Here is a 20906-nt window from a genome sequence, read left to right as displayed (position 1 = left end):
CTCCTATTCTTGTGTACAGATGTGCACTACTTTTACTCATACAATACATATAAATTGTTAAGTATAAACAGAGAACATGACTGGACAAACGCCCTATTTATAAAACGCATAAATTAATTTGTAAAAAGATTTCGGATTCGTATGTCAACCGTTGTTTCCATAAGTAAAAAAAAATAAAAATATAAAGAAAATGTTTAATATAAAACCCAATTATACGCCAGTAATATTATATGTAATTACTATCTATGGTCACAATACCAATTTTCTTTTTATTGTTGCCTGCTGGGTATTTTGTTAACTGCGATATTCAAATAATATTCACTCCTAAACAAAGATATGCGAGGACGAGTTAGTTTTGGAGGGTTGGTCTGTGGTTTTGTTCCTTAACCTATGCCGTTTACCTAATAGATCCGAATACTAGATATAATGCATTATTTCAATGTTAACGAATGAGGTGTCAATTGATTCATTTTATGATGGCGTTTTATCGTTACGGCTTTGACATAAACTGTAGTCTGGATTAAAGTTTTCAAACGCTACTTGACTAGGGACAGATTCTGTACTACATAAACTTTCATTAAGCTCTGACGTCAAGTCACGTTTTTCCTCTGCGCTCACGCACTACGCCTTCCCGGACGCGATATACCGAGACTTCACACGTTGCTATCTAAATCACGTATCTGTTTTACGCTACCATCCTATAACAGACCTTGATCCATACTGTTAAAGTATAATCTTCTTAAAAGCGACTTGTATTTGTGCTGAAAGAAAATAACTGTCTATTTTGCACTCGTTCTCTTAACCGTCATTGCTTATTTAATAACAAAAAGGACACGTTATAAGCGTAAACATGACGTCGTTGTAGGGATTTATTAGTGTTCTTTTGCTGTCTTTGAGCTATATTTAAGTGAAAGTCACATTAATTTTTTAACTTTGATTAAACTTTGTATCTTGACTAATTTTAAAACGTATTAATTCTTTCAGAATTTATTCTCACACAATTGTTTTAAGTACTAGAATTCTTAATTTGTATTCTGAAATACCTACGCTATCCTATAATAGCTTATGCGCGTAAGGTGGTAAATGCCCATTAGTAAAACGTTATGACTTTTCAAATATGAAATAGCCCCATGGTGACATAGAGTAAGTCTCAATTGAGCCTTAATTCGACTACAATGCAATTTTGTTTATATTTAACGAAAATAAGTCACAGTTTACAAGGATAACTGTCGTTACACATTGCCCATAGGAATCGACTAAAGAATGACTTACATTAGACCTGGCCGGGTTCGGTCCCGAGCTTCCGGCGCTTCGTTTCTATGGAAAGTATCACGTGATCACCGGTCATCTGTCATAGATAAGTAAGCGCCGGAAGCTCCGGCTCGGACCTGATCCGGTCTAACATGACTCCTTAAATCGTGGAAGAATCAAAGTCCTTAACCGGGTATGAATGTACATACGTAGCGTAGGTACTTTTAATCCATCTTATTTACAACCGAGCTAGAGCATTTTTTTACCAAGACATAATGAGGTAATGAGAGGTGTGTAACTTTGTGCAACCGCTATGACCGTGGCCTCCCACTCATGATGACAGCCCAGAATAGCCATGTTTCATCTGAAAGTCATGAAAATGGACCCAAGTTCACGCGTGACTCACAAACATTCCGAGGTCGTGATATGGCTGTTTTGGTTTCAACTGGAATATACCAGGAGGTCGTTTACAACACAAAGAGGATGGCACCGATAGATCAAATGTGTGGAGCATTTCTTAACATAGGTGCGTTTAGAAATGAGCAACGTAATACGTAGCATAAGTAGGCCTAAGCGGTTTATATATCTGCTTAAAAATTTACATATAGGTCCACAACCACATGTACCTACCTATCAACAGACATGTTTTTTTTTTAGTTTTGCTATATCCGTCTGTCTGTCTGACCGAGCATTTGCTCCGTGATCGTTAGTGCTAGAAAGCTGCAATTTGGGATGATTTGCATTAGAAAGAAGTCAGCAGTAATAACTATGCTTCATATCGGAAATTCTATGCAGTATATAGTTATACCTACTTTAAAAACATTTATTTATCTCACAAAGGATACAATATTTTACAATATGTACAAAACTTAAGAAATTAAAACCTACTTTAACCAAACGTGTTTTTGAACAAGTTTGAATGGTATAATAATGTAATAATCAACTCTATCACAACTGTTAATCATTATTTACTTCATTATTTCATCGCAGTTGCAGTATATGCATGATTTAGAACCGCTTGAATAAAACGAAGAACGGTTTTTTTTACCGTTTTTGCAACTAAACTGATAAAGTTTGAGGTTGTATCTACGCTATTATAAAACAATTTATGTCTAAAATCATGTATAATAAATTGCAAAGCCCGTCATAGGTTTGATATAGCACCGGTTGTGGTTTTTGTTTTAAAATAATTTATGACGAGATAATATATTTCTTTTCAGATACATTTTATTTTCGTAAAAGCGCCAGCAAGGTCAGAATCATCGATTAACCTTAATAATGTCATTGTCAACTTATCTTATTTATAATCTATTTTATACCGTCATATAATAATATCTATAATATCGCGAGGGTGATCTTTTTACAAAATCCAGATCTAAGTTTATACCGGGTGTGGCTTGTAATATGAGCAAAAAAATTTACTGTAGGCTGTACTCCTCATACTGATCAACATTTGTTCAGCGACTTTTAAAAATAACTTGTGGTTTGGTTTTTAATACACTTTAAAGTTTATTCTAAGACGCAACGTATTGCGAATTTTGTTATGTTTAAGGCGTGACAAGCAACGTCAATGCGTGGCGATGACGTCCATTGAAGATAATATTTATTTTGTATGAAAAATAGGGAGTCTAAATACTTCATAATTTTGTTTGTTGGTCAAAAGTGTCACCGTTTGAGGAGTACAATATATATATATATATGTTTAAATTTTAAATTATTTGCTCGTGTTACAGGCCACACCCGGTATAATGTAACTAAGTAATCTAATGACATCATTTATTAATTATACTCACATGTAAAGGAACTTGGTCGACGGCATAGAAATAGGGGCAGCGATCCACGCTCGTTCGCTATACTCTGGCTATACGGACGACCCGGTGCGTGGATCGCTGACCGCTGACCCGGAGCCGAACCCGGAGCCGGACGCTTTTGGGCCGAATTCGAACCGGCCGATCCTTTAAAATGATTTGTATTAGAATAATTAAGTGTAGTGTAATCATTAATAGGTTACCTATCCGAATCTGATAAAGGAACCGAGGGTGGAAATTTGGAAAACCTATCCAATCCTTTTTTTGGACATTTTGATTCGCTAAGAAAGAATTGCCAAAGTATACATTTTTACCTATCTACGTGACCGGAATACCTGGGGACTGGGGAAAATGGGTTCGAGTTTTGGGCTGGGACTACGACCTAACGGAATTCAATTTTCCATTTCATTATTAGGTATACCTATTACATATTATCCAATTGAAAACTCTGGTTAGTGTATTATGTCTGAGCCAACACGCAAATAATACGCGAAGCACATTTATTTACGTTTACAATGTAGGTATGACGTATTTAGGTATATGGGCCGTCCGGCCACTAGGAAAGTAAAACGATAATAATACCACGAAAAACTACGTTTTATCGAATTTTGGCTCAGGACCAAAATACATAAAAATAGTGTTTTAAATCTCAAGAGCAGACTTTGATATTAGCGAAATCCCCTGAAACGAATGTCATTTCCTCTGTCGTATTAAACAAATTCAAACTTGTTCAAAAACACGTTTGATTAATTTGCTTTTGACGCCAACGAAATTACAAATTTCCTATCTAAGTAGGTCTGGGTCACTATAATGTTCAGAGAACCTAATTTTTATGTCACTTTTTATTGGGTCACAATTAACTATTCTATATAAATTCAAAAGAATATAGGGTGTTATTTCTATTCCTTAATATTTATTATTTCCTTTATTCAAATAGGGTCTTAGGTTAGGATTTTACAATGTGAGTATAAAAGTAAAATATAAAAACACAAAACATTACAAAAATATATAAACACATTATAAAAAAACCTAACCTAGGGTGCCGCCGGCAGCGGGGCAGGGTCCAAGCGAGGGGGCGTGGGGAGCCCCCAGACGCGGAAGAGGCCGAGAGGGTGTCGCGGGCAGCCGCGGAGCGCCTACGAGATCGATGGAGAGATGCCCTGGAGGATAGCCACTATGGAACCCGAACCATAGGGGCTATTCTCCCGGTAATGGATGAGTGGGTGGATCGGGGCAAGGGGGCCCTGACATATAGGGTGACGCAGGTGGTGTCCGGACACGGCTGCTTCAGACACTACCTGCACAAGATACAGAGGGAGCCGGGGCCCCAGTGCCACGAATGTGGAGCGGCGGACGACACGGCTGAGCACACTCTAGAAGAGTGCAATCGCTGGGCCGTGGAAAGAGCTGCCCTCAGGGCGACCACGGGGGTAGCGGACCTCTCGCTACGCAGCATAATAGCGGCGATGCTGGGTAGCGAGAGGAAATGGGAAGCGGTGGTCTCCTTCTGCGAAGAAATCATGTCACAGAAGGAGGCGGCGGAGAGGATGCGAGAAGCAGCTGCTGACGCGCTTCCTCTCCGACGTAGACGGCAGGGTCGAGGGCGAAGAGCGTATGCTCGCCTCGAGCCCCAGTAGGGCTAGCGGGTACTGAACGTCGGAAAAGGGGGGGGGGATCAAGCGTTTCTGATCCTCCCCCAATGTGAGGGGGCCCTGTCGATAAGCCCTGCCGGAGGGCGCCGTGGTGGAATGTCATCCTAGTCGATCCCAGTGCGCCCTCACGAACGGCAGAGAGGGTGAAACGCCGGAGTGGGTTTAGTGGGTAGGGCCAAATTCTCCCCCTCTCTTGTCAGGAGAGGGGAAAGGAGCGGCGAGTCCCACACACCGTGCGTAAACGCATTCCCACTCCGGCAAAAAAAAAATATCCGCCTTCTGCATCTTTATTATATTATTAGGTATACAACATGAACCTAATGTACTGTAGTCTGAATAATAATTAATACTTTTGATCGAACATTTATCAATTTGCGATAAGTGATAGCGAGAAGTAGAATTATCTCAGAAGAGTTTTTTGGCACATTACCCAATCTAAATATTTTGAAAACCACTTACTACAGTTACTACTCTCGAGTCAAACGCTTATCGCCAGTCGTAGATAAATATTGATAATTTAATTTTATCGACCACAGCCTAAAAAGGCAACACTCTTGTGTTTCCTGTGACGTCTTGAATCGGAATCTAAATGTAAACATGACCAGACACTGGAAGTGAAAACTATGACGTCATATTGGCTTCAGCCAGGGCTGTTATTTAAAACTTTTATTATGCGCTTCGTATAACGTACCCAGTATGTGAGATCTCTTAGATACGCATAGTTGTTAGGGATTTCGAGGTCTCATTTTACTGTAGCAGAGCTCAATTCAAGATATTGTCTTAGGAATTAGATGGCAACGTGGATCGTGTTATGTTGTTGCCATTCGCTTTAATTGTACGCCATACATTATGCCTTCTATGACGCGGGGATGTGTTAGCCAAAACACGAGACATATATTTAGATTGGAATCATCCGTAGCACGTTGTAAATATTATCCGTTCATTAATAATAGTCTCGGATTTTGTCAAGAGTAATTAGTGAAGCGTCTCGAATGATTGCAAAATTAAAGGTAAATACTTTTTTTCCAAATGTAAATTAGACAAATAGACTCATGTTCTGTGTTGTATTACTTTAATAAGATATCTATTAGATAGAGACTTCACATATTCAAATAAGTCGTACATATTTTTAAATTTAAATAAATCATTATAACAAAAAAGTTTTTGATATCGTGTTGCAAAATATAAAAGGCCCAGAGGCAATTAATTGCCACGTGAATCCGACGTAGGTTACGTTATAAACTTTATTAACAAGTAGGACTAGGTAGATAGATACGATGGATGCTATGTATTTAATTCGATCGGAGCGACGTCCTTGAAGTTTAATCTTCTTCAATGGAGGGTAGATAAAAACGAAATATTAAAGGCAGGGACACACTTATCCCACGTACGCAACGTATGCAATGCATTATGATATCTTCACCCTGAAATTTGTACGCTTAGAAACATGTCATACGCAACGCAACTTGTCAATACCTATCATAGCGAAACCAATCCTATGGTGACATGGCCTTAAATAAAGTAACAACGATATGGCTTCAACCGGGGTTGTAATCGCGATTCTGAATTAACTATGTACGCCACGAATTGTTGTATTATTATTAAAACTGCAATTCATTATTGTCTCAAATAATTAATTCTTAGGGCCGTTCCAATGTCGAATGTAATTTATATTGTTTTGATGGACGTATTTGTTACTGTTTATTAGAGTCATCCATTACCTGGTCTTGGCTAGGCGTTCTTGTTCTTTTATGTGCTTTGCCAGGTGCGCGTGTGATAATTGCTTAAGTACTGAAAAGCTTCAATCAAAGTAAAGGTAATTTATAATTACCTTTATTAACTGAATGGAAAATTTCCATATTTGCGAAATATCCTACATTCTCTTTAAATAAAAAACTACGTTGTTAAAGTTGTAACATAAAGTAAATGAGGCGTTTAATAGGTTACGAAAATAAATTTAAGCACGCGCGATTGTTGCAAGTTTTACTCGTACGTGCCTACTTGATCTCTTAACCCGTATATACACGATGTAACATGAGGAAACCGAATAATTTTAACCACGCATTTATGAGGTCAAAAGAAGGAAAAAAAAGTAATATGAGTTTAGGTCAATTTCACCAAAAAAAAATTTTATTTAATAACATTTTTACAACTTTATAACAAATCGGTAAACTTGTCACTTAAAATTGATTTTTACTTTTTTTTTTTCGTAAAACCTACTTTTTGCAAAGTGTTACTTGCCACTTTTTGACATCTATCAATAAGGATATTTAGACTACGTCCCATAGCAACAATATCACCATCAAAAAGGCCTTTTACACTATGTAACAATAAAAACTTGTTTTTGTTTTAATTAATATTATCTCCGAAACTAGGCGAATTTCAAAAAAGTTTATAGGACATTTTTGTCTCTAAATATGATCAGGAAGACGCTGTTAAAATTATTCGGTTTCCTCATGTTACACCGTGTATAAGTCTAAGACCCATTCAATCCATGTGATTCAACATTTATAATGCTATTTATGTATCTATAATGAATACACAGCTTGTCTTAGTACGATTCGTGCAGTTTCATTGCATTTGGCGCTTCCCGGAACCGGGAGTTAATGGTTACGAATGATTTAGTGTTAATATGAGAATAGCTACCGCTTTAAGGATTAGTATCATTTTATTACTCTCAAAAGCGAAGATTCAAGAAGGCATATGTCAAATACCTACTAGATTCCGTAAGGTTTGAAATTGTGATCGATCCCTCACTCACAAAGTCATAATGCTTAAGTAATTGAAAAGTAAGAAGGTAACTATGGCTTTTATTTATTTTTCTGTCCTTCCTCACACAAAGCTTGATAATGAAATCATACATTATGCAACAAAAGTCATTGTTACATATTTTCAGGAGAACCGGTATAAATTTTATTCCTGTAACTGTGATAATCAAAACCGCTTTTAATTTAAATGTCAAACTTTTTAGATATACGTAGGTAGAGTCTGTACGAAAAGAGAAGAGTCGTGGAATGTTTTGGGTCCCATACATAATAAAATAACTATCGACATATATACAGATTCTACATTTTAGGCTAGTCTAACTACTAATAATTTAGAATAAATAGTTATTGTGAGTCACGAAACCACGACTATCTTATTTACACACAAGAAGATTAAATTATTTATTTTCCTTTTCAACTTTTGCAGGAAACACATGTGAAACACACTGTCGCATCACTAACCTGTCAGTAGGTATTCTGTCAAGTGCTAACGAAATGCTACGACTACTAATACTGGGTATAAATATAAAGTCATTTTAATATTTTTTTAATACAGAAGAGACAAGGAAGCTATTTAGTGTATATTATCCGTCCAAAAATATACAAGCAGATTGAGTGCATTACAGAATTTATTGCCAATAAATGTATGTTGAACGCGTGCATCGTATATTAGAGCAACAATGTGGACGCACAGTCTAGACATCTTACAGATATAATAACACGTACTTAAAATACCTATATCCCGTCGAAAAAAACACATATAAAGATTGCCAATTCACAAGCCCATAAAGCTTTTACTCTGTTCTGAAAGAGAAGAGTCGTAACTATTTTTCCGTTGGATCCCATACATTTCACGACTCTTCTCTTTACGCACAGACTCTTTCAGTACAGTAAACTTGGGTAAGTAAACTTTGGTCGTTCTGGAATACATATTTATTTAATATTAATATATTTAATAACCGCCGTAAGTTTACATACCACCTTGAAACAGCAAAACTGTAGTTATTCTTAAATCTAATTTGAAAAAACTGTCCCAAGATACAAAAAGAACATCAATGTAAGTATGAATTAATAAAAATATATTCCATATTTCTCATGGGAACGATAGGAATTTATTTCGATTGTCTTTTTTTTTATTTACTGGACAGGCGATGTTAATAGCAACTGATTTCTTCCATCGCTCTAGCGTCTAAATTCCATAATCTCCACAAATAAATCTCACCACATTCGAGTATTGTTTACAAACATAAAAACAATCGTCATCACAGAGACCGCATCAATGGAACGCCGCGCTAAGGGTGTTTGTATACTTTGCATTTGTCTGGTTTTGGCACGGCGTTGGTCACGTTCAGTCACGTTTTAGATATTTGAGAATAGCGATGACGAAACGTGTCATCGTCATTTCATGGCGAAGCTCTCGTTCATGGCAAATGATGGATTTTGTTTTATTAGCACGAACGGGTTATAATTAGCATTTTGTTTGTGCCAGAAACAAATTTTCACATGATCTACACTACACGCATAATGATTAATGTTTATTTTTACAAACATACAACGTGTAAACTCTATATAGCGACACTCTAGGGACCGGATGTTTTTAACGCTATAGGGACTGTGCACGTTGGAGGGTCTGCCATCTTGTGGTCTGAATAGGAAACATATGTGCGCATGTACTGAATAGGAAACATATTGCCAAAGCTAGTGCTACCATCTACCGTTCTCGACGAATCATAAACGACACATTTACGCCTCGCTCCAAAAATCTGACAGGTCCTATGCTGCCCCTTATAGTTCATGCACGGGGGCCTATAAATAGAGAGTTTTCGTTATATGAAGAGAAATTAATATGAAAGTAAAGCAACTACGGCCAACAATTGTCAATGTTATAGGGAGTGAATAGTTATATCGAGTGACGTTTTATATATGGAGTTTACACTGTAGTTTTATTTTATTTATTGAATGCTTGTGAAACATTTCGATCACTCTCGCGAACTATTTAACCAATTAGGATTGTTCATTTTTTTTCAAATGTTCTATTTCGAAAACCATTTCGAGATATAAGGTTTTTAAACAGTTTCCGACATTTGCTGCGATATAATAATTGAGGATTGAAGATATTTCAACAAATATCCTTATGACCTTAGTTTGACCTTCTCCTGGGCTGAATGTAAAGTCATTGCATAATAAAAGTTATCGAACCATAGTAAATAAATCCGTCACTCACGTATTGTCAAAGTTATCATTGTCATCGATTGTCATAACAAAATTTTTCAGTTAAACCGCTGCGCTTGTTTGTTACAATTTGATTTATAATTAATACCTAAACAGTAGATTTCATTGCTTAATAATATATCAAAAACCTTGTTCCTATGTGTGGGAATGATTCACAAAAATAATAGTTCGAATCCACGAAGACCTACGACGTGAAAGATGGTGCCGTGAATTAAACTTGGAATACCTACCTACTTCACGTGTTACACACAGTATTGCTGTGAGAATCACGTCGATGTAAGTATAAAATTAATATTAATTTACTACAATTAAGTATTTAAAAGCTCACTTTATTGGTAGGGTCGTGGTATCTATTTATTTTCTGTGGTAATGTAGCCAGAGTATCTAAAGGCAAACCGTTAAACAGAGATGGTGCCTAGTAGAAAGAAGGAATATACAAGAATACATAGCCATACTCAAAATTCAGCCTGAAACTGCTTTAAAAAGATATAATTTCTAATTTCCAGGTACATGTTGCAGTTCAAGCTGCTGATATCATGGTGGACAAGACTTAATAAAGAGTTGTGAATAATAAAACATGTTTTTGTTTACCTACTTTTTTATTAATTTGGGAAATATGTTATATATGTTTCCAAAAAAAAATAGTAAATTAATATTAAATGTATGTTTATCATGTTCTGCATGAGCATCTGACAATGATGGCTTGTTGTTGACCATCCAGAAGAGAAGTGTATGGTTTGTTATTTACTATGTTCCCAGGCATTATTTACGGTCGTAAAGTATTACGACGATTAATAATTAATATGACGTTCGTTTCAATACAAAATGCTCAACTTTGTTCTGGGCCCAAGTGCAGTTACATATCTCACAGCTGTATCTAAATAGGAATCACGATGACCTGAAATAATAGGATATAATTAGCGAAATTGGCATGTTCCTAATATAGTAGTATAAGTATGTAGTACAATATCCAAACAATGGTAACAAGCCGGCAGAAAGCACCCACTGGGTGCTAAGCTACCTTTAGCAATGGACCCTTGTAACGATTTTATGAATCCAATCTTCTTACAAATCGAATCAGTTAAAATATATACGATGTAGGTAACTTACATTTGTATTTTTGCTCCCTTGATTTCAGCCAAGTTATGGTTGGAGTTGGATGCTATATGGATACATACTCCAATAAAACTAAGTTATATTATATAACTTAGGCAGATTTCTGGAATCAGCTTTCTCAAATTTATAGCGTAGGTATTTTGAAATTAATGATTCAAAATAAACGAGTTTTCCATTCCAGAAGATTGTTATTTATAGAAACACGTGACACTGACATTGTCGACAGGTGACATTACAATCAATTTGACCATAGATATAAGAATATATACAGATGCCTTCCAAGCGAGCTGTCAGTGGGACCACTTTTTGTTTAGTGTACGATTAACAAAGCGACCCACTTTGCTGTAGCCATGTCGATAAAGTCATATCGATAAACTACCGACATTTCTTGCAATTTTAATTTTACTTCAAAGGTTTAACTATACCTAAAATGAACAAAAACGCTTTTTTTCTTTATTGTGGTTATCAGATCACAATTTTGTAGTCACGCCCCAGGAGAGAACCAAGGGAAAGTTCAGATATTTAATTAAAATACATAAATACCTATTAAAATAGGTGGTCCTCAATAATTGAATTATTTTATTACATTATAATATATTCATTATCTATTAGCATTTCAATTATGTTTATGTTTAACGAAGATATTGAAGCTTCAATTAATCGCTATTTTGTTCCGCTGTGTAGCGTTTATCGATATATAACATGATTAAAATCGACTTTTCACATCCCTAAAAGAGCACACATATACGTTTTTACGCACACATGCACAACCCGGGTCGCCTAAAAAGGGGCCACTTGGATTTGAAGTCCATCTTGTCAACAGTATAGTTGTCCTTTTTTGACAAATGGCATTTTAAAAGAGCGAGGAGAGAGAAATGATACTAGTTGCTGCGCCGTCAAATAGAACAATAAAGGTAGGGGCCTTGAATTTGACAATGACAACTATTTTTTTAATGCTTGTTGTTGCTTGTGCATTATCCTAATCAGCCGACGACATGTAATTTACGAGAAGTCGTATCTCATATTTTCAATAAATTATAAATATTCAACCGAGCCACGAATTACTAAATCATTCAAATTGGTATCTTAAATTAACCTATATTTTCAGAAAATAAAATAAAAATGGGGGTCTAAAAAAAATGAACAATCCTAATTGCAAAAATAAGAATTAACAAAGCCACATTATAATTATAGTTTTATTTCCTGTATTTAGTTTCTACTGCGTTTCACCATAATATATCTGAGAGATATTTTTGCAGCACAATGGTGACAAATAAGTATCTATTCATATTTCGGTCAAACTACACTGGACTGACGGGTACCGCCGTGATCCGAGGTTATAGCATCAGCCGCGAATGCTAAAGACATAGTCATTCGGTCTTCACCTTGGTAATATTTTTCCCATATGACATCTTTTTCAGTTTGAAATTCACTGCCCCAAGTCCAGAAGCCCCAAGTTTTTCTCAAAAACATGCCTTCGGCTTTTCCCGCGTTCTTTTCGCGAGCAGGCTTCTAACATAGTGGAACCAGTGACCGACAGGAACCAATAACCGACGCTTTTGTTTTTCATCCAAGAAAATAAGGGCAGGTACATAGTGTTGCCGTATTGGGAGATCGGTTTCCTACCCCTATTTTCTTGGTTCCTATCGGTCACTACTGGCGCCACTACACTAAGTCCTTTGGCTCTTCCGCGGGATCTTCCGCTCTCTACCAGCGATGCAAAAACAAATTGTGCCCAAAACCCATTACATAATCCAGTGTTATCTCATGCTTACAAAAACCCTAGCGTAGGTTTTAATAAGCTCGCAAAGATAAAGAAGAGTAACTAACATTGAGGCGGCGCGTGGGCGTGCGCTATTCGTGGCAAGGTCGGCGATATTGTGTTACAGGCCCATTCCCGGTCCCATCGAATGTTTGACTCGGTTCAACCAGTGTAACTATAACTCGAGATCCCTAACAACTTATACTACGTAGGCAATCAAATTTTATACTGGTTCTTCTCGTGCAAATTCGCCCTCATGCTACTAGCTATTTAACTAGTAACAAGCTTTCAACCAGCTAACTAGACCTTCGCGATCTAATGCCTTTCCCCGCCTCATGTATTTCCCTCTACTACCTTACTGATTTAAAAAAGAACCATAATCCTAAGGATTTCAATGGTAATTTCGACTTTCTGGAATCGTAAGGATGACTAAACTCGCGGAACAGAGAGATCACCAATGTCGGGAGCACCCACGTATATCGACACGCGTCATTCTTTACCGGATAAACAGACAGTTTTTATTCAATTTTATAATGTAAATCGGAGGCGCCATAAGTCACTTTTACGCGCTAATATGTCTACGGATAATAAAGTTTTTTGCAATGTTTTTTATGCTGATAGGCTTGATTATTATTTCAGCAAGCCATGACGGTCGTATACAGGGCGATAACGAACAGTTTTTTCTGACACGTTTGTCACATTTTGTTTTCATCACGTAATGCCTTAAACGCGTTAATTGGACACTTCCAATCTCGTGTCTTGATTCGATGATTGTATTTAAAACATTCAAATATTGTTATGCCTCTTTTTCCTAAGAATTTATAAAAAAAAGTAAAAATGAGTACAATTTGATAGCAGTTTAAGGAGTTTATCTATGACCGTTATATGATAAAATAGAAGTAAGTAATTAACGTACATTTTTTACTTACTTTTAGAAAATGTTATAGGTATTAAGTTAAGGATCTCGTAGCCCGTAGCAAGCGCTACGAAAATGATAAAATTTAACTGTAAACCTTTCGGGATCCACCAGAGACATTTTAATACACAATTTATTTTCACTGGTTCAATTTTACTGCAATTTTCTAGTGGCGTTTTAGAGCATGATACTTCAGTATTAGGTTAGAAATATTTCACGACGAATAAATAGTCACGCTAAATTGAAGCACATTGCGAAACTACAAACACTTTCATGAACTCGTATTATTTATTGAAAGTTATCTTTATGCTATACAAGTCAAGGTGGAATTTGTAATTAAGAGACGACAAATAAGCAGTAAAACTTACGTATTTAGGTGAATGCAATTATTTCACCTGGCCAGTTGACAAGAGTTAGTACATGCCTACTACTTCAGGTTTCTTGGATCAAAACGTGAAAGTCTAACTAAAAGCAAATGAATCACTCATAGATTTACTTTCGTAGAGTGAGATGAAAATAATCAAAGGAAACCCATTTTATTAGAACCGGAATAATTTAAGACACTTTATTATCATCAAAATACCTTTATCTACTCTCACAGACTTCGTAAACAAATAAATCTCGAACATTGAATAAAAAGACCCTCAAGGAAACTAGCAGACATCCCCTCAGACGTGACAGCTCGAGACGACTTGAAGGAGCCGGAAACACGTCAGTAGCCGGACAGTTGTAGATGGCGCCACAATGGCAAGTTGCGCAATCCCTCTGGGTACTTCCGCCGGGGCCCGGCATACAAATGGCAACATTACACATTGTTAGAACAAACTTTTTCGAAGTAATACTCGAAGAGTATGTGCAGACTTTCTGAACTGACAAGTTTAATAAACAACACATTTGAACGAAGTCTGTAAAAGTTGTTTCAAACTATCCGTTTTATTGAATCTTATGGAAGTTTTAAGTGCGCTATGTACGTTACGTTTAGTAATTTTACTGGCCAAATTGTCCATAAAAATGTACCTACACAGCAACGCACCACAATTTGTGACCCGATCTGTGAAAAATCGCTATCGGTGCTAAAATTAATATATTGATAAGTTTTTCACTCCGCGATATAAGCAGTATTGCTATAGAGAAATAACTGAACAAACCAAGCCCATGCCCCTGAGATACAAACAACATCGACACAGCAAATCACGCGTCCTAGTCAAACAGCAGTTAACCTGACGGCGAGCAATTACTGCCGCCATTATAGTAACAAATAGAACAAACATCGATGCACCGCATCACATCACCCTTGCTGCGTCGATTTTGTTGTAATGGAACAGTGCTTACAGCAGGCCATGAAATGAAAGCATTATTTAGTGGTGAACTTTTACAATTATAGATCTTGATCAGATTTAAATTATAATAAATAACTCCCGACGATGCTTCGATCGCGACATTGCACTTCATGGTCCTAGGAGAGTCCTGGAGAAAGGCATTTATACTGTAACATCTTCTAGTCGCATTTTTTCAAACTACAAACTACCTGCATTTCATATTTTTATTAACTTGGTTGTTACGTTGTCGACGTACAATTACCAGTTTTTCCAACTAATGACGCCTGTATGTAATAACCTAAGGAATAAAGTAAGGGCTAAACAATTGACCGGTTATTATAGCGATGAAATTGTTGATAGTGTTGCGTCTTGCGCCGCTGTTTCACAAGTAAGAATAACGTTGATAATTTAACTAACATGCTTCATTCATATCAAAAGGCAAAAACAAAAAAAAAGCTAAATAATAACGACAATGAATGCAACGCGGAATACAAATCGCGGGGTAGGCCTATCCTAATTGTCCAAATGTGAGCCTTACCTAGTTTTTACGCTTTTGATTGACTGTCATAATTCAACCTTACCTACTGTAATTACTGTATTCACAGTAAATTGTCAATCAAGACCGGGGCCAAGAGAGGCGTACACCCGCAAACATTTGCGAAGCCGCGCCCGCCACGCACGGTAGATCGAGCGATACGTGACACTATACATTGTCATTACCTTTCAGGTAACATTGACTTTTGGCATTTATTCAATAAAAAAAGTCCATTGCATCATGATCTTGAGGAAGGTTCATGTATTTTTAGTTTGCTTGTCCCCGGCGATGACGTTGGATCACGTTAATTAATGCTTTCGTTCTTCGCATGTTTATTTTACACAAAATTAGTCTCTTGCCATTATCCAAATGTAAATTAATTAAAATAAAAGAGTAATTAATTAAAATAAATTAGAGTCATATACATATTATAAGTGTACGGAATTCTCGAATTTCCTTAATACATCTAAGTATATATTTTGTTTGTCCCTATATTGTATCGACTAGTTAGAGTTAGACCAACAAAAGTTTGCAGCGATGTTGATAGCCCACGCAGTGCAAGTGTTATTTACACGTCATAATTTCATGGCATAATTTCGCTGCAGACTTTTCTCGATCTGACTCTATCTAACCGCGAGCCGAGGTCAGATTATTTGTCTATTAGGTAATTGATTTACAATCGAAATTCTTGTAAAATAACGGATTTATATAATTATTTTAAGTAGTTAAAACGATGCTTACGGGTTTAAGTACTGCGTTTCAGGACTATTACTTGGGTAATTACGTACCTAAGTACCTACAAGGAAGATTCTTATTACATACAATATTTTAATAAACAGTAGCCGTTGATTACTTTAAATTGACTTTCACCAAAAATAACAGCTTTCCAAAAAACGACACACGACCGGTAATACTATACACGTACCGGCAACACGTTTCAAATAATTACCAAACAGCATTAGTGCCACAGATAAAACAATCTACTTTTTAAACGTTAACGTAACTAACATTTTTTAAATTTACAATAATGAACTTTAGTATACTTGTCTATGGTCGAAAATTGCGTAGCTTTTTTTTTCGAATAAATGTTTATTTATGTTATACTGGCAACACCGGTATTGTAGGGTGCAATTCAAAGATGGCGCGGCACGTGTCGGAAGAGCGGAAGCGCGGGAACGCCGCCCTAACAAAACAATGCACATCGTGTAAATTGAAATAAATTGATGCTTTCGCATTGTTTCGCCTTTCAATAAGTTTTACGGATAGATAGATAGATAGATAGATAGATAATTTCTTTATTCATACCCACAACATACACGGCATTGAAAAAGTACAAGACAAGAACATGCAAAACAACTTAATTACTAAAAACTATTAACTATTACACTAAAAAATTATGAAGCCATGTGTCGTGGCACAGAAAAGGCGCTGGCTCAGCATTGTGATGCGGCAAGCCACATCGCTGGTATTCTGCCAGTACCTTACATACAAATATGCAACGCTTATTTAAAAAACAGTTGGTACGAGAAATATAAGACAAAAAAAACTACTGTGCAATTTGTGTGTGATGTGTACATTATTGTGTGAGTGTATGTGTGTGTGTGTATCTTTGGACATTTGGTTACGTTATAGTATTAAAAAGTGCGGTTGGCTAAGTAAAAAGTAATTTAAGGAGAAAAAGAAAAAGAAGGGAGCAAGAGTGAGCTTAAGGCATATGCTATTTAAAATTGTTGCTTTTGTTGGTTAAGAAGTTGAAGTCGATGTTTTATTTTGAAAGTCGCTTTGCTCTTTAATTGACGAATTGGTGGTGGTATATTATTCCAACATTTGGTTGCGCGGTACCGAAAACTCCCTTTAAAAGCGGCAGACCGGTGCTGAGGAACCTGTAACACTATCGCTCGTGACGCTCTCATTTGGTGGTGAATGTTACTTTTTGAAAACCATAGGAGTTTCTTATAGAGATAAGACGGCTGCTTGGTTTGAATTGTGTCGAACAGCAGGCAAGCGAACATAAGCTCTTGGCGAGCAGCCATTTTTAACATACCTGCATTGTTCAAGAAAGGTGTGACATGCGTACGAGGGGGTATTTTAAAACAAAATCTGGCACAAGCATTCTGAACCCTTTGAATAAGACGCCACGACCGAGCGTGAAGGCAAGAACCGTAAGCTGCAAGACAATAATTAAGTTTTGATAAAACAAGAGCTTCACATAGTCTCACTCGCAGGGCTATAGTAAGAAAATTTTGAATATTATATAGGACTTTTAAACGATAAAAGCAATTTCGAACAATGTCCACCACATGTTTTTCGAAACGCAGATTTGTATCCAGCAAGAGTCCAAGATTTTTTGCTGCGTCGACACGATCCACTTTCACGTCATCAATCCTAATGTTTGGTTGTTTTGCAATGATGGCATTAGTTTGATTTAATGATCCAAGCACCATATATTTAGACTTCATAGGATTAAGGACCAAGCAATTCGCAGAGGACCATTCTGAGAGTCGTTTCAGATCCTCATTTAGCTTTAAAACCGCGGTAGCGAACTCTCCAGGATGAAACGATAGAAAAACCTGCAGATCATCCGCGTAAAGATGGTATTTACAGAATTTTATGCAGTTGATAATATCGCTGCTGTACAAAATGAACAAAAGAGGCCCTAATATTGATCCTTGAGGCACTCCTCTCTCCACAAGAATGGGATCAGACACCAAGCAAGAACCATCGTTTTTTGTCAATTTGACTATTTGCTTTCGGCCATTAAAATAACTATGGAACCACCGTATGGTTTTGTCGTCAAATCCGTAGTATCGTAATTTTGAAAGCAAAAGTGGAACATTTATAGAGTCGAACGCCCTGGAGAAGTCCAACAAAACCAAGACTGTACCCTGCCCAACGTCCTGTGCAGCCAGGATCTCATCTATAACATCGAGAAGAGCTGTAGTAGTGCCTCGTTTTTTCCTAAAACCTGACTGCTTTTCGGGTAGTATGTTATTAGAATCGAGATATTTTGAAACCTGATCATAAACTACTTTTTCCATTATTTTAGATAAGTAAGGCAAAATACTGATTGGGCGCAGGTCTTTCAGATCCTTTGGATCATTTATTTTTGGGATCGGCCGTATAATAGCAGTTTTCCAAACTGAGGGTACTTCAGACGTTAAAATTGAAGTATTTATCAAATCTGTAATAATAGTCAAAGTTTGTGGAAGAGTCATTAAAATCATGTCAAATGTTATTCCGTCGTGGCCCATAGCATTGGATTTAGTTGTAAGTAATAGTTTTGCCACTATGGTCTCGTCGATGGTACTCAAACTGAATGTGGAGGAGTTGTGCCGGTGGTTATCAAAGTACGCCAGTGAGGCATCATCCACAGAAACATTACCCGGAACATTTAAAAAGTTTTTATTTATATTTGAAGGATCATTGAGATCCTGTGGCAATTCAAAGTTGTTCTTAAAATCTGGAATTACATGATGCTTTAAATTTTTCCACAGAGTTTTAGGTTTATTTAAATTATTATTAATATGTTGCTCAAAATAAGCTTTTTGTTCATAGTACAGACTAGTGTTTACCAATTTTTTCAATGTCTTATAATTATGTTTGTCCGATTCGTCCTTACTCTGTTTAAATTTCTTTTGCGCTTTGTTACGAAGACTTATCATATACCGTATGTTCTCAGTGAGCCAGGGTTTGGGTGCCACTTTTATTCACGGATCATCGCTGGATGAGCATTAAGTGCTGCTGCGATCGTAACTTTTGTTCACTATTGCGTCGTAGTATATTTTAATTTTATTACATATTTAAATTTTATTGAGAGGTAATTATTGTTGTTGCGGGATACGAGCAAAACAAAAATATTTAAAGCTATAAGTGAAAAATCCAAATAGGAACAAAAACATGTTAATTAATTTAATATATGAAGTTTTTTTAAACTGATACTATACTGGTCCAATCCAAGTATACATATGTACCAAAATATTACATACAATTCATCAAAGAAGTTATTGTGTAACGGTTTGCTATAAAACCTCGTTTGCGCTTGGCGCTTTGTGCTGGCCGGTTGTAAAAATTTAAAAACAAAATAAAATAGTTTTCGGAAATCTGTCACATTGCCCCACTTAGGCCGATGTGACAGATTTCCGAAAATTCTGAAATTGCCATCTAGGAAAGGAAACACATGGTGATGGTCACATAATAATGTTTAAACATTAAATGTAGAGAGATCGAGAGCATTATTGAAGTTCCCACTTATTAAGTCAAGTCAGCAATCATAAAAGCGTGTCGACAAACACTAAATTGACACCAACGCAAACATTAGTAATTAAACAGTCCCACGGGTGCGGTAAAAAACAAACGAAGGGCGGGTTTTCCCCGTTCCCGCGCCCTCTGCTGCCGCTGGTCGCGCTAATTACGGAATCAATTCTCACAGCTATGGGATACTCATTGGAGTTTATAAGCATAACCTCATAAATATGTCTTAAGCACAATTTGCCGTTGCGTCCTTACTAGACAAGGTCTACAAATAGGTAAGCCTGGAGCCATCGCTTACACTAATCTACCTATTTTGTAGGACAATAATTGTGTTCAAAATAAATAAAAACCAAGGGTGTCGCTTCCCGCGCCCTCTGTGACTTTTAGCTCTAATTACGCAATCAGTTCTCACAATTAGTTGGGACACTGCATGCTACCCTTCCGAATGGTTATCGCGCTATCTTAGATTCACCAAAGTTGAATATAGGGTGATATAGGTAATGTGTGATAATATTACATTTACCATTTCCTGTTGCAGTAAAATTCGTATGTAATGTTTATTTGGTTTCTCTATCACTCATAATATACTTTGAAAAAAATACTTCTCGTATTTTTCGTTATTCGTTAATAAACCTGTATTTTTAATATAATAATACTTTTTTTTTCTTATTAGACAAGTACTTTGTAAATATTTTTCTGACAATCGAGTTTTTGAGTGCCGTTTGTATTTTCAAATTAAATAAGCAAATATTTTATATTTCTTTTAATAGGTCAATAAAATGTTATGATACAAAAACGAGTGATATTTATTTATATTTGCATAGTCAACGTTCATTAACCGCGACCTGAAAGTGCTCTCTCCATGCGATAAGGGTGCCCGCACCGCATGATATTAATCTTCGGGTCCGACCGGTAACGAGTTCGTTAGTAAACGGATTGCGAATATGATGCCAGCGGGAAAACCGTGGAAACAGTCGCTGCCAAAAATAGTAGAGTATGTAACCGGTGGAGCTAAATTTAAACGGTGATTCACTACTTACTTATCTACTCGGTCATTCATTGAGAAAAGTGATATGAAAGTTGTATATTAAAATCGTTTAAATCTTTAGAAGAGGAATTCTTGAAATCATTTAAATTAGGTACCTAGTTTTTTGATTTTTAATAATTCGTTTTCACCCGTGCGCCGCCTTTGTTACCGATTATTCGTAAATAATAAATGCTTGATCAAAATTACGTATTTCAATAAAATAAGCTACAAAGTCTAGGTAGTTGCGTTATATGTTTGTAGTAGCTATAGAT

At 36.5% G+C, this 20906-nt stretch overlaps 1 protein-coding gene across 1 annotated transcript; it reads left to right on the top strand.

Moving 5' to 3' along the window:
- Positions 1 to 4270: 4270 nt before the first annotated feature.
- On the top strand, positions 4271 to 4696 carry LOC134671574 (uncharacterized). The gene has a single exon (XM_063529434.1). The coding sequence runs from the start codon at positions 4271 to 4273 to the stop codon at positions 4694 to 4696; it is 426 nt and encodes a 141-aa protein (XP_063385504.1).
- The last annotated feature ends 16210 nt before the right edge of the window (positions 4697 to 20906 follow it).

This window comes from Cydia fagiglandana, chromosome 15 (assembly GCF_963556715.1).
Source record: "Cydia fagiglandana chromosome 15, ilCydFagi1.1, whole genome shotgun sequence".
Classification (NCBI taxonomy): domain Eukaryota; kingdom Metazoa; phylum Arthropoda; class Insecta; order Lepidoptera; family Tortricidae; genus Cydia; species Cydia fagiglandana.
Note: the sequence above shows the minus strand (reverse complement) of the source record. Positions and strands in the feature narration are given on the sequence as shown.